General features: G+C 50.1%; 1 protein-coding gene across 1 annotated transcript in view; it reads left to right on the top strand.

Moving 5' to 3' along the window:
• Positions 1-8,793: 8,793 nt before the first annotated feature.
• The window catches only part of LOC144953252 (heat shock protein 105 kDa-like), a 41,130-nt gene continuing 36,993 nt past the window's right edge, over positions 8,794-12,930 (top strand). The window contains exon 1 of the mRNA XM_078883823.1: positions 8,794-9,745. Within this exon, the coding sequence (XP_078739949.1) occupies positions 9,639-9,745 (107 nt within the window). The 5' untranslated portion in view covers positions 8,794-9,638. The remainder of the gene's footprint in view (positions 9,746-12,930) is intronic.

Raw genomic sequence — 12,930 nt, 5'->3', positions numbered from 1 at the left:
CTCAACCCCCCTTTGGTAACCTCAACCCCCCCCTGGTAACCTCAACCCCCCCCTGGTAACCTCAACCCCCCCCTGGTAACCTCAACCCCCCCCTGGTAACCTCAACCCCCCCCCTGGTAACCTCAACCCCCCTTTGGTAACCTCAACCCCCCCCTGGTAACCTCAACCCCCCCTGGTAACCTCAACCCCCCCCTGGTAACCTCAACCCCCCCCCTGTAAACCTCAACCCCCCCCTGGTAACCTCAACCCCCCCCCTGGTAACCTCAACCCCCCCTTTGGTAACCTCAACCCCCCCCTGGTAACCTCAACCCCCCCCTGGTAACCTCAACCCCCCCCTGGTAACCTCAACCCCCCCCTGGTAACCTCAAACCCCCCTTTGGTAACCTCAACCCCCCCTGGTAACCTCAACCCCCCCTGGTAACCTCAACCCCCCCCCTGGTAACCTCAACCCCCCCCTGGTAACCTCAACCCCCCCCCTGGTAACCTCAACCCCCCTTTGGTACCTCACCCCCCCCTGGTAACCTCAACCCCCCCCCTGGTAACCCCCCCACCGCCCCCGGTCTCAGCACTCACCTCAGCGGGCAGCAGGCATCACCATCCCCCCCCCTCTTCTCGCCCCCCCCCCCCCTCTTCTCGCCACCCCCCCCTCTTCTCCTCCTCGCCCCCCCTCTTCTCGCCACCCCCCCCTCTTCTCGCCCCCCCCCCCCTCTTCTCGCCACCCCCCCCCCCTCTTCTCGCCACCCCCCCCCTCTTCTCCTCCTCGCCCCCCCTCTTCTCGCCACCCCCCCCTCTTCTCGCCACCCCCCCCCTCTTCTCGCCACCCCCCCCCTCTTCTCGCCCCCCCCCCTCTTCTCGCCACCCCCCCCCTCTTCTCGCCACCCCCCCCTCTTCTCGCCACCTCCCCCCCCTCTTCTCGCCACCCCCCCCTCTTCTCGCCACCCTCCCCCCCCCCTCTTCTCGCCCCCCCCCCCTCTTCTCGCCACCCCCCCCCTCTTCTCGCCACCTCCCCCCTCTTCTCGCCACCCCCCCCCTCTTCTCGCCACCTCCCCCCCCTCTTCTCGCCACCCCCCCCCCTCTTCTCGCCACCCCCCCTCTTCTCCTCCTCGCCCCCCCCCTCTTCTCGCCACCCCCCCCCCTCTTCTCGCCACCCCCCCCTCTTCTCCTCCTCGCCCCCTCTTCTCGCCACCCCCCCCCTCTTCTCGCCACCTCCCCCCCTCTTCTCGCCACCCCCCCCCTCTTCTCGCCACCCCCCCCTCTTCTCCTCCTCGCCCCCCCCCTCTTCTCGCCACCCCCCCCCTCTTCTCGCCACCCCCCCCTCTTCTCCTCCTCGCCCCCCCCCCTTCTCCTCCTGCGGCAGCCGCGTGGCCACGTGACCCGGGCTGCCCCCCACCACCCTGGGCTGCCCCCCCCCTCCTCGTCGTCGTCGTCGTCTTCTTCAATCGGCGGCCTCCGCTTGTCGGCGGCTTCCCGTCACAAGCGAGTGAGCGAGCGAGACAGAGAGAGACAGAGAGGGGGGGGGTGGTGTGGGAGGTTTTGTTTTGGAACAGGCGCCCCGGTGACGTCATCGCGCAACGAAGTTTTTTTTTAAACAAGACGCGTTACGTGACGTCATCGCGCAAGGAAGTTGAAAAAAAACGAGACGCGTGACGTCATCGCGCATGGAAGTTTTTTTTTAAACGAGTTTCGTGACGTCATCGCGCAAGGAAGTTGAAAAAAAACGAGACTCGTGACGTCATCGCGCAACGATTTTTTTAAACGAGACGCGTGACGTCATCGCGCAGAAGGGAGCCAGCGAGAGAAAGAGGCCCTGGGCCCAGCCCCCCCCCCTAGCGAGAGAGAGGGGGGTGGTGTGGGAGGTTTTGTTTTGGAACAGGCGCCCGGTGACGTCATCGCGCAACGAATTTTTAAAAAACGAGACGCGTGACGTCATCGCGCAACGAAGTTTTCTAAAAACCCGAGACGCGTGACGTCATCGCGCAACGATTTTTTTTTATAACGAGACGCGTGACGTCATCGCGCAAGGAAGTTTTAAAAAAACGAGACGCGTGACGTCATTGCGCAAGGAAGTTTTTTTTTTAATACGAGACGCGTGACGTCATCGCGCAACAAAGTTTTTTAAAAAACGAGACGCGTGACGTCATAGTTCAACGAAGGTTTTAAAGAGACGCGTGACGTCATCGCGCAGCGAAGGTTTTTAAAGAGTCGCGTGACGTCATCGCGCAGCAAAGTTTTTTTAAACGAGTCGCGTGACGTTACCGCGCACCGGGTTTAAAGGATACGTGACGTCACCACGCACGCGTTTAATGAAATGTGACGTCACCGCGCAAGCGTTTTTATCGAGATGCGACGTCACCGCGCACGCCTTTTACGACGCGTGACGTCATTGCGCCACGGCAACCCGTGTTTTTTACGCGAGAGCTACGTCATCGCGCTCGGGACCGCGGTGGTGACGTCATATACCGAGCCGAGCGGAATTTGTATTGGTTGACGTCACCGCGTATGTTTTCCCTCACCGCCTCACCCCTCCCCATCCCCAGTGACGTCATTACGTTCGCTCGTGCTCTCGGAGGTGCCGGGCCTCAAGCGGCGTGACGTCATCACGTCGGACACCTGACACTCCTTTACCTGACGTCATCACGTCTGACTCACCCAAACCCTTTGAACCTGACGTCATTACGTCGGACCCCCCCACCCCACGTCTTTACCTGACGTCATCACGTCGGATCTCCCCCCCCCCTACGCTCGGGCCTTGCGGCTGAGTGCCGGAAGTGACGTCATCGCCACCGACGTCATCCCCGCTGACGCTTAATGGATCGGAGTGATAGCGATCGATTACTCTCCCCTATCCATTTCCGATCCACCCCCACCGCAGTGAAATCAATCGATTGCCGAATCGTACACCGTACGAATATATATTTCCTGGAGAAATCCGATGTGCCATGAAGCTCTTTGTGTTTCGTACGGGACATCTAGTGGACATCTGTATGTCGAGCCTGGCACAGCAGTCTGTCCGTGACCTCCTCCTGCACCTAGCCTGGCACAGCAGCAGTCAACCCATGGCACCTGCAGGGTCTGTCCCGTGACCTCCTCCTGCACCTAGCCTGGCACAGCAGTCAACCCATGGCACCTGCAGGGTCTGTCCCGTGACCTGCACCTAGCCTGGCACAGCAGTCAACCCATGGCACCTGCAGGGTCTGTCCCGTGACCTGCACCTAGCCTGGCACAGCAGTCAACCCATGGCACCTGCTGGGTCTGTCCCGTGACCTCCTCCTGCACATAGCCTGGCACAGCAGTCAACCCATGGCACCTGCAGGGTCTGTCCCGTGACCTGCACCTAGCCTGGCACAGCAGTCAACCCATGGCACCTGCTGGGTCTGTCCCGTGACCTCCTCCTGCACCTAGCCTGGCACAGCAGTCAACCCATGGCACCTGCTGGATCTGTCCCGTGACCTCCTCCTGCACCTAGCCTGGCACAGCAGTAAACCCATGGCACCTGCTGGGTCTGTCCACGTGACCTCCTCCTGCACCTAGCCTGGCACAGCAGTCAACCCATGGCACCTGCTGGGTCTGTCCCGTGACCTCCTCTTCCTGCACCTAGCCTGGCACAGCAGTCAACCCATGGCACCTGCAGGGTCTGTCCACGTGACCTCCTCCTGCACCTAGCCTGGCACAGCAGTCAACCCATGGCACCTGCAGGGTCTGTCCCGTGACCTGCACCTAGCCTGGCACAGCAGTCAACCCATGGCACCTGCAGGGTCTGTCCCGTGACCTGCACCTAGCCTGGCACAGCAGTCAACCCATGGCACCTGCAGGGTCTGTCCCGTGACCTGCACCTAGCCTGGCACAGCAGTCAACCCATGGCACCTGCAGGGTCTGTCCCGTGACCTCCTCCTCCTGCACCTAGCCTGGCACAGCAGTCAACCCATGGCACCTGCAGGGTCTGTCCCGTGACCTCCTCCTGCACCTAGCCTGGCACAGCAGTCAACCCATGGCACCTGCTGGGTCTGTCCCGTGACCTCCTCCTCCTGCACCTAGCCTGGCACAGCAGTCAACCCATGGCACCTGCTGGATCTGTCCCGTGACGTCCTCCTCCTGCACCTAGCCTGGCACAGCAGCAGTCAACCCATGGCACCTGCTGGGTCTGTCCCGTGACGTCCTCTTCCTGCACCTAGCCTGGCACAGCAGTCAACCCACGGCACCTGCTGGGTCTGTCCCGTGACCTCCTCCTCCTGCACCTAGCCTGGCACAGCAGCAGTCAACCCATGGCACCTGCTGGGTCTGTCCCGTGACGTCCTCCTCCTGCACCTAGCCTGGCACAAGCGCCGTGGGTGATGTCGACATTTGAACGGCGGTTGTTGTTGTCGTTATTAAATCCACGCGAAAGAGCTTTGTGGCTTATCGGATTTATCCCTGCAGGCTACAAAATGAAAATTCTGGTTCCATGCCCATCCAGCAGTGGATCGTTCAAGGCTCTCGGTGTTTCCATGCCAACGGGATGTCCGGGGCTCTGCGTCACTCACTTATTTGGGGCGCTACCAACTGGGCGCAGGAGGGCGGAGGGAGAGGGGGGAAAAGACGCTGTTAAAATCCAGCGTTAACATAATTAAAATTAAAACGGCTACGTATATGCGAAATATTTATTTTAAAAATTCTTTAAATATAAACAGTAATAATATATCAGCTTAATATTGAAACCATATGCGATGAGTAAAAAACGTAAATTACCGATTTATTATTTTTGTAGATCAGCGGCTCGCTCATCGCCAAACCCCCCCCCCCGCCGTCTTCGGACGCATTGGACGCGTCCACTCTCGAAGTTTCGCGAGATCTCGAGAGGGGGCGGGGCTATGGAGAACAGGGGGAGTTGTGGGGGGTGGGGTGAGGGTGGAGCTATGGGGAAGGAGGAGGGGCTATGGGGATGTTGGTGGGGGCGGTTGCGGGGGTGGAGCTGTGAAGGAAGGAGGCGGGGCTATGGGGGGAAAGAGGGAGGGGCTATCGGGGAAGGGGGCGGAGTTTATGGATGTAGGATTCTTAGGGTTCTTAGGGCTTCACGTGTCAGCATCTGAATACAGGCACTCCTCAACATACGAACAAGTTGTGTTCCAGAGATCCGTGTTCGTAAGTGGATTGGGTTCCAACTTTACTCCCTGTGGATTCAAAACACGTTGTATACGGCGTGTACACGAAACACGAGGAATGTATAATCTCCTGTAGATGCCACTGGTTCTTTATGTTCTGCAGATATAGATGCCACTGGTTCTTCACGTTCTGTAGATGCCACTGATTCTTCATGTTCTGCAGATGTAGATGCCACTGGTTCTTCACGTTCTGCAGATGTAGATGCCACTGGTTCTTCACGTTCTGTAGATGCCACTGATTCTTCATGTTCTGCAGATGTAGATGCCACTGGTTCTTCACGTTCTGCAGATGTAGATGTCACTGGTTCTTCACGTTCTGGAGATGTAGATGTCACTGGTTCTTCACGTTCTGGAGATGTAGATGCCACTGGTTCTTCACGTTCTTCAGATGTAGATGCAACTGGTTCTTTATGTTCTGTAGATGTAGATGCCACTGGTTCTTCACGTTCTGTAGATGCCACTGATTCTTCATGTTCTACAGATGTATATGCCACTGGTTCTTAATGTTCTGCAGATGTAGATGCCACTGGTTCTTAATGTTCTGCAGATGTAGATGCTACTGGTTCTTCACGTTCTGGAGATGTAGATGCCACTGGTTCTTCACGTTCTTCAGATGTAGATGCAACTGGTTCTTTATGTTCTGTAGATGTAGATGCCACTGGTTCTTCACGTTCTGTAGATGCCACTGATTCTTCATGTTCTACAGATGTAGATGCCACTGGTTCTTCACGTTCTGCAGATGTATATGCCACTGATGCTTAATGTTCTGCAGATGTAGATGCCACTGGTTCTTAATGTTCTGCAGATGTAGATGCTACTGGTTCTTCACGTTCTGGAGATGTAGATGCCATTGGTTCTTCAAGTTCTGCAGATGTAGATGCAACTGGTTCGTCACGTTCTGTAGATGTAGATGCCACTGGTTCTTCACGTTGTACAGATGTATATGCCACTGGTTCTTCATGTTCTGCAGATGTAGATGCCACTGGTTCTTCACGTTCTGCAGATGTAGATGCCACTGGTTCTTCACGTTCTACAGATGTGGATGCCACTGGTTCTTAATGTTTTGCAGATGTAGATGCTACTGGTTCTTCACGTTCTGTAGATGCCACTGATTCTTCATGTTCTACAGATGTAGATGCCACTGGTTCTTAATGTTCTGCAGATGTAGATGCCACTGGTTCTTAATGTTCTGCAGATGTAGATGCTACTGGTTCTTCACGTTATGGAGATGTAGATGCCATTGGTTCTTCATGTTCTGCAGATGTAGATGCCACTGGTTCTTCATGTTCTGCAGATGTAGATGCCACTGGTTCTTCAAGTTCTGCAGATGTAGATGCAACTGGTTTTTCACGTTCTGTAGATGTAGATGCCACTGGTTCTTCACGTTCTACAGATGTATATGCCACCGGTTCTCAATGTTCTGCAGATGTAGATGCCACTGGTTCTTCACGTTCTGCAGATGTAGATGCCACTGGTTCTTCACGTTCTGCAGATGTAGATGCCACTGGTTCTTCACGTTCTTCAGATGTAGATGCAACTGGTTCTTTATTTTCTGTAGATGTAGATGCCACTGGTTCTTCGCGTTCTGTAGATGCCACTGATTCTTCATGTTCTACAGATGTAGATGCCACTGGTTCTTCACGTTCTACAGATGTGGATGCCACTGGTTCTTCACGTTCTGCAGATGTAGATGCCACTGGTTCTTCACGTTCTACAGATGTGGATGCCACTGGTTCTTCACGTTCTGCAGATGTTGATGCCACTGTTTCTTCATGTTCTGCAGATGTAAATGCCACTGGTTCTTAATGTTTTGCAGATGTAGATGCTACTGGTTCTTCACGTTCTGTAGATGCCACTGATTCTTCATGTTCTACAGATGTAGATGCCACTGGTTCTTAATGTTCTGTAGACACCACTGGTTCTTAATGTTCTGCAGATGTAGATGCCACTGGTTCTTAATGTTCTGCAGATGTAGATGCTACTGGTTCTTCACGTTATGGAGATGTAGATGCCATTGGTTCTTCATGTTCTGCAGATGTAGATGCCACTGGTTCTTCATGTTCTGCAGATGTAGATGCCACTGGTTCTTCAAGTTCTGCAGATGTAGATGCAACTGGTTTTTCACGTTCTGTAGATGTAGATGCCACTGGTTCTTCACGTTCTGCAGATGTAGATGCCACTGGTTCTTCACGTTCTGCAGATGTAGATGCCACTGGTTCTTCACGTTCTGCAGATGTAGATGCCACTGGTTCTTCACGTTCTGCAGATGTAGATGCCACTGATTCTTCACGTTCTACAGATGTAGATGCCATTGGTTCTTCATGTTCTGGAGATGTAGATGCCACTGGTTCTTCACGTTCTGCAGATGTGGATGCCACTGGTTCTTCACGTTCTGCAGATGTAGATGCCACTGGTTCTTCACGTTCTGTAGATGTGGATGCCACTGGTTCTTCACGTTCTGCAGATGTAGATGCCACTGGTTCTTCACGTTCTGTAGATGTAGATGCCACTGGTTCTTCACGTTCTGCAGATGTGGATGCCACTGGTTCTTCACGTTCTGCAGATGTGGATGCCACTGGTTCTTCACGTTCTACAGATGTGGATGCCACTGGTGGGGGGGGTAGTGGGTGGGGGAGGTAGTGGGTGGGGGGTAGTGGGGGGGTAGTGGGTGGGGGAGGTAGTGGTGGGGTAGTGGGGGGAGGGTGTGGGGTTAGTGGGGAGTAGTGGGGGGTGGTAGTGGGTGGGGGGGGGGTAGTGGGTGGGGGGTTAGTGGGGGGTAGTGGGTGGGGGGTTAGTGGGGGGGTAGTGGGAGGGTGGTTAGTGGGTGGGATTGTTAGTGGGCGTGGTCAATAGTGGGCGTGGTCAGTAGTGGGCGTGGTCAGTAGTGGGGGGTAGTGTGGGTGGGGGTGGCTTCTTCTGGAACGTTCCCGCCTACATTAAGGGGTTCATCTTCTTGGTTCTTTTGGTGAAGTCACGTAGAATGGAAATAATAAAATAATAAAAAGAAAACATAATAAAATAAATATTATTTAATTTTAGTATTATAGCAATTTATTTTATTATAAAATGTTTTATTATTTTATTATTTCCATTCTACGTGACTTTACCGAAAGAACCAAGAAGATGAATCCCTGCAAGTCACGAAAGCTTGAAATCGAAAATTAAGTGGGTGTGGTCAATTGTGGGCGTGGCCAGTCGTGGGCGTGGTCAGTAGTGGGCGTGGTCAGTAGTGGGCGGGGCATTAAAGGGGGGGTAGTGTGGGTGGGGGTGGCTTCTTCTGGAACGTTCCCGCCTACATTAAGGGGTTCATCTTCTTGGTTCTTTTGGTGAAGTCACGTAGAATGGGAAAAAAATAATATTGAAATAATTAATATAATATTTTATTATATTATTACATATTTTTTTTCTTTGTATTATTTGTATTATTTTATTATTTCCATTCTACGTGACTTTACCGAAAGAACCAAGAAGATGAATCCCTGCAAGTCACGAAAGAAGCTTTAAATCGAAAATTAAGTGGTTTGTTAGTGGGTGTGGTCTGCAGTGGGTGTGGTCAATAGTGGGCGTGGCCAGTAGTGGGCGTGGTCAGTAGTGGGCGTGGTCAGTAGTGGGGGGTAGTGTGGGTGGGGGTGGCTTCTTCTGGAACGTTCCCGCCTACATTAAGGGGTCGCGAGCGAGTCGCCGGTTCCGCATTGCGGGCATCGCAGGAGTCTCATCATCGCCGGCCTATCGCTCCCCTCCCTCTCTCTCTCGCGTCTCTCTACAACGCCTCATCAAGTCCACACATCTCTCTCTGTCTGCTAAGGCTGAGGGGTGGGGGGCTACATCGCAGTCTTTACGAGCCTCTCGCGGTCTCGATAGCTGCTCTGTTGAGCCTGGGCGGTCTAAACAACTCGCTCTCGTAGGGTGAGGCCTACGAAGTTTTAATCGCAGAGGCCTAATCAGTTCGTACGATATCGGTAACGCTTAGGCAGTCTTTATAAATATCTCTCGTAGGGGGGGCTCTTTAGACAGTCTAATACGCAGGGTAGGCCTTAGACAGTTTATACAGTAGCGTCCGTATCGATTAGGCAGTCGATACAACTCCGATAGTATCGATTAGGCGGGCTATACAACTCAGACGGTATCGATTAGACAGTCTATACAGTATAGGAAGGATCCTTTTGACTTTAACCTTACCCCCTTAACGTATCGATTATTAACGAGAAATCGTAATTGGCGGTCTGATTCGCGTCTCCGTAGAGCGTAAATAATATTAGCAGCAATTATACTAAATCGATAACGGCTGTCTAATTGACTTTGTTGGGGGTTAAGGTTTGGTTTGGGGTGTGTTGAGCGAAATGCGTTAACATTTATGTCGTTTTGAAACCGTTGAAGCTTTTTCTCGGGTAGTGCGTCGTCCTTTAAATAAGAAAAAAAAAGTTAAATATTTAATAAGTTAAGCGGTGTGCCGTTAGTTTTGTTCAAAGTTATTAGTTTAGTTAAAAGAGTTAATCAATAATGTCGGTGGTGGGTTTCGATGTCGGGTTCCAATCTTGCTACATTGCCGTGGCTCGATCCGGTGGCATTGAAACCGTGGCCAATGAATTTAGCGACAGATGCACTCCGTAAGTAGCTCTACACACACAACATTACACGTATAAAATCTAATGAAAACAACGTTAAATGTGTAATATGTATTATGTAAGATGTGTTCGTGTGCGGGGTGAGGTTTTTTGTGTGTAAAGCCTCGACGTTTTAATGATTTTAAACCCATCGAGCAGTTTATAAGAGCTGTTTATAGTTTAACGTATTGTCTAGTAGTGTGTAGTAGTATCTATAAGATTGTTATCACGCAGACAGACACGCCGTGGCTTATATAATTTAATTTGTTTTAATCTCGCACGAGGCTGTCAAATTTTAACTTTCTCACCCGTTTGGCTTTGTGTGTGTTTTTTATTTAAACTAATTTTTTTCTAACCCCCCCCCCACCCAATACCTCTTCTTGCCCTTTGTCCTGAGCAAATCCGAAAAGTTACGAAGCGTTTGGCACTCCACCATTCCCCCAATTAACTCTATAGCCACGCTTGCTTGCTTGCTTGCCGTAGAGAGTTGTGTGATAACGATTTAACACGAATAATTGCCCAAGACTTTGACCATCTCCATCCTCGCATGCCACTGTATCTATTTTGTTGTTGTGATGGGGGTTGTTTTAATAGTAAGAGAGAGAGTGGAGAAAGAGTGGTGCGATGAGATTCCGTGGTGGGTAGGATAATCGATGTCATTTTTTAAATTGGCTAATGCGTTTTAAAATAAATTATTACCACCACCACCACCACAGTTTTTTGTTAGTTTAAAACGACAGCGAAAGTGACGAACTTTCGTTACTGCAGTAATTCATTCTTCTGCGTTCTCTCTCTCTTCGCCTGATGAAGGCTGCTCGCGTTGCGATCGAAACGTCGCGGGTTTTTTTGTTTCTATTATTTTCAATTTGTTTTTAATTTGATTTTCTATCTATGGGGCTTTACCTAAAGAACCACATTGGCATGGCTTTTGTCACGTAAACGACGCGCCAATTAGTTAATAGTGTAGTGTATAGTGTAGTGTATACTAGTGTAGTGTGTAGTATAGTGTATAGTGTAGTAGTGTATAGTGTAGTGTATAGCATAGTGTGTAATGTAGTGTATAGTAGAGTGTAGCAGTGTAGTGTATAGCAGTGTAGTGTATAGCAGTGTAGTGTGTAGTGTATAGTGTAGTGTGTATTGTATAGTAGATTATAGCAGTGTTGAGTATAGTGTAGTGTATAGTGTCAAGTGTAGTGTATAGTGTAGTGTATAGTAGTGTAGTATACTACTTAAGCCCACCGGTGTGTTGGGGAGTTAATACACAACATTAACTACTTTAGTAGTACGACGTTTCGCTGCTGATTGCATCAACCTGCATCATTGTGCGGTTTGCCAGAAGAGTTTTGCAAAATTCTGATCAAAATGTTGGTGGTTGGACTCAAAAATCATCACGACGATCCGTTTTTTGTTTGTATCATTGGGTAACTATCATCATCAACACCATCATCATAATCAGCAGCTAGGGTCTATGAACTGCAGGATGAAGTCCTTCTCTAGCCATCATCATCAGCAGCCAGAGTCTATGAACTGCTGGATGAAGTCCTTCTCTAACCATCATCATCAGCAGCCAGGGTCTATGAACTGCTAGATGAAGTCCTTCCCTAACCATCATCATCATCAGCAGCCAGGGTCTATGAACTGCTGGATGAAGTCCTTCTCTAACCATCATCATCATCAGCAGCCAGGGTCTATGAACTGCTAGATGAAGTCCTTCTCTAACCATCATCATCATCAGCAGCCAGGGTCTATGAACTGCTGGATGAAGTCCTTCCCTAACCATCATCAGCAGCCAGGGGATCTATGAACTGCTAGATGAAGTCCTTCCCTAACCATCATCATCAGCAGCCAGGGTCTATGAACTGCTGGATGAAGTCCTTCCCTAACCATCATCATCATCAGCAGCCAAGATCTATGAACTGCTAGATGAAGTCCTTCCCTAACCATCATCAGCAGCCAGGGGATCTATGAACTGCTGGATGAAGTCCTTCTCTAGCCATCATCATCATCAGCAGCTAGAGTCTATGAACTGCTGGGTGAAGTCCTTCCCTAACCACCATCATCATCATCATCAGCAGCCAGGGTCTATGAACTGCTAGATGAAGTCCTTCCCTAACCATCATCAGCAGCCAGAGTTTATGAACCGCTGGATGCAGTCTTCAAGTAATTTCTCAGCGAATTAAACATTTAAAATGTTCTAGGTGTCAGGGGTTCGAATACCAATGTTTGTTGTTAGTTTCTATAGTTGCCTACTAATTAATTGCTAAACTGGTTGCTGTTGAGATGTTAAAATCTTACACAATGTGAGTGGTGGTGGTTGTGGTTTCGAATCCATAATCATTAAGTCTGCGTCTCGGCAAAGTCTCTCTTTAATTATAATTAATACAATTTCTTAAACCTCGGCGTCTTTAACCACCACCACCTCCTCCTCCCCCTTCATCGATGATGCCTCACGCAGAACTATAAGCTTTGTACGTTTTAAAACGATAACGATAATGATGATAGCGTTAGTTTTTCATTGATAACCTAAGGCCCACCCCTCTCCCCCCCCCACGTTGTATATCATATTATTTTATTTTACACTACACCGTAACCAATCATTCCCTCAGCTTTGAAAAAAAAACCCGATCTCACTTTATTAAAGTAATATTTTATCATATTTATCGAACTTACAATTTTATTTTATTTCTTGTTGCGGATTTTAAAATGTAACGACTCCGAGACCTGCGGCCTAGCTAGGCGAGAGCCGTCAACGTGGGGGCTGGAACGCATCCTGTCGCTTTCCTAGTTTCGCTAATCGATTTAAACAAGCGGGTTTTTTACATTTAATCTACACTTTGCGTATGTGTTTTATATATATATATACACACACAAACCTTTACACGTTTTTATAGTTTGCGAGTGATAGAGACACAAAGTGTGGAGGGAATTACAACGTTCTGACAGGGCCTGGTTCAATCAGACCACGTTGGAGGGAAGGCCCCTTACGGATTAAATGTTTTAATTTAATTATCTTTAGAAACTTTTGTGTGGGGTTTTTGTTATTAATTGCGAACGTACACACATTATACGTTATATATAAACACAACAAGACGCGGGCGGGGTGGGAAAACTTTCATTTATAGCAGTATATTTTTGTTACATATACTGTATTGCTATACAGTACAATAGCACCATTGGAACCTCATTTG

Source organism: Lampetra fluviatilis, chromosome 73 (assembly GCF_964198595.1).
Source record: "Lampetra fluviatilis chromosome 73, kcLamFluv1.1, whole genome shotgun sequence".
NCBI classification, from domain to species: domain Eukaryota; kingdom Metazoa; phylum Chordata; class Hyperoartia; order Petromyzontiformes; family Petromyzontidae; genus Lampetra; species Lampetra fluviatilis.
This window is presented reverse-complemented; position numbering and strand designations above follow the sequence as displayed.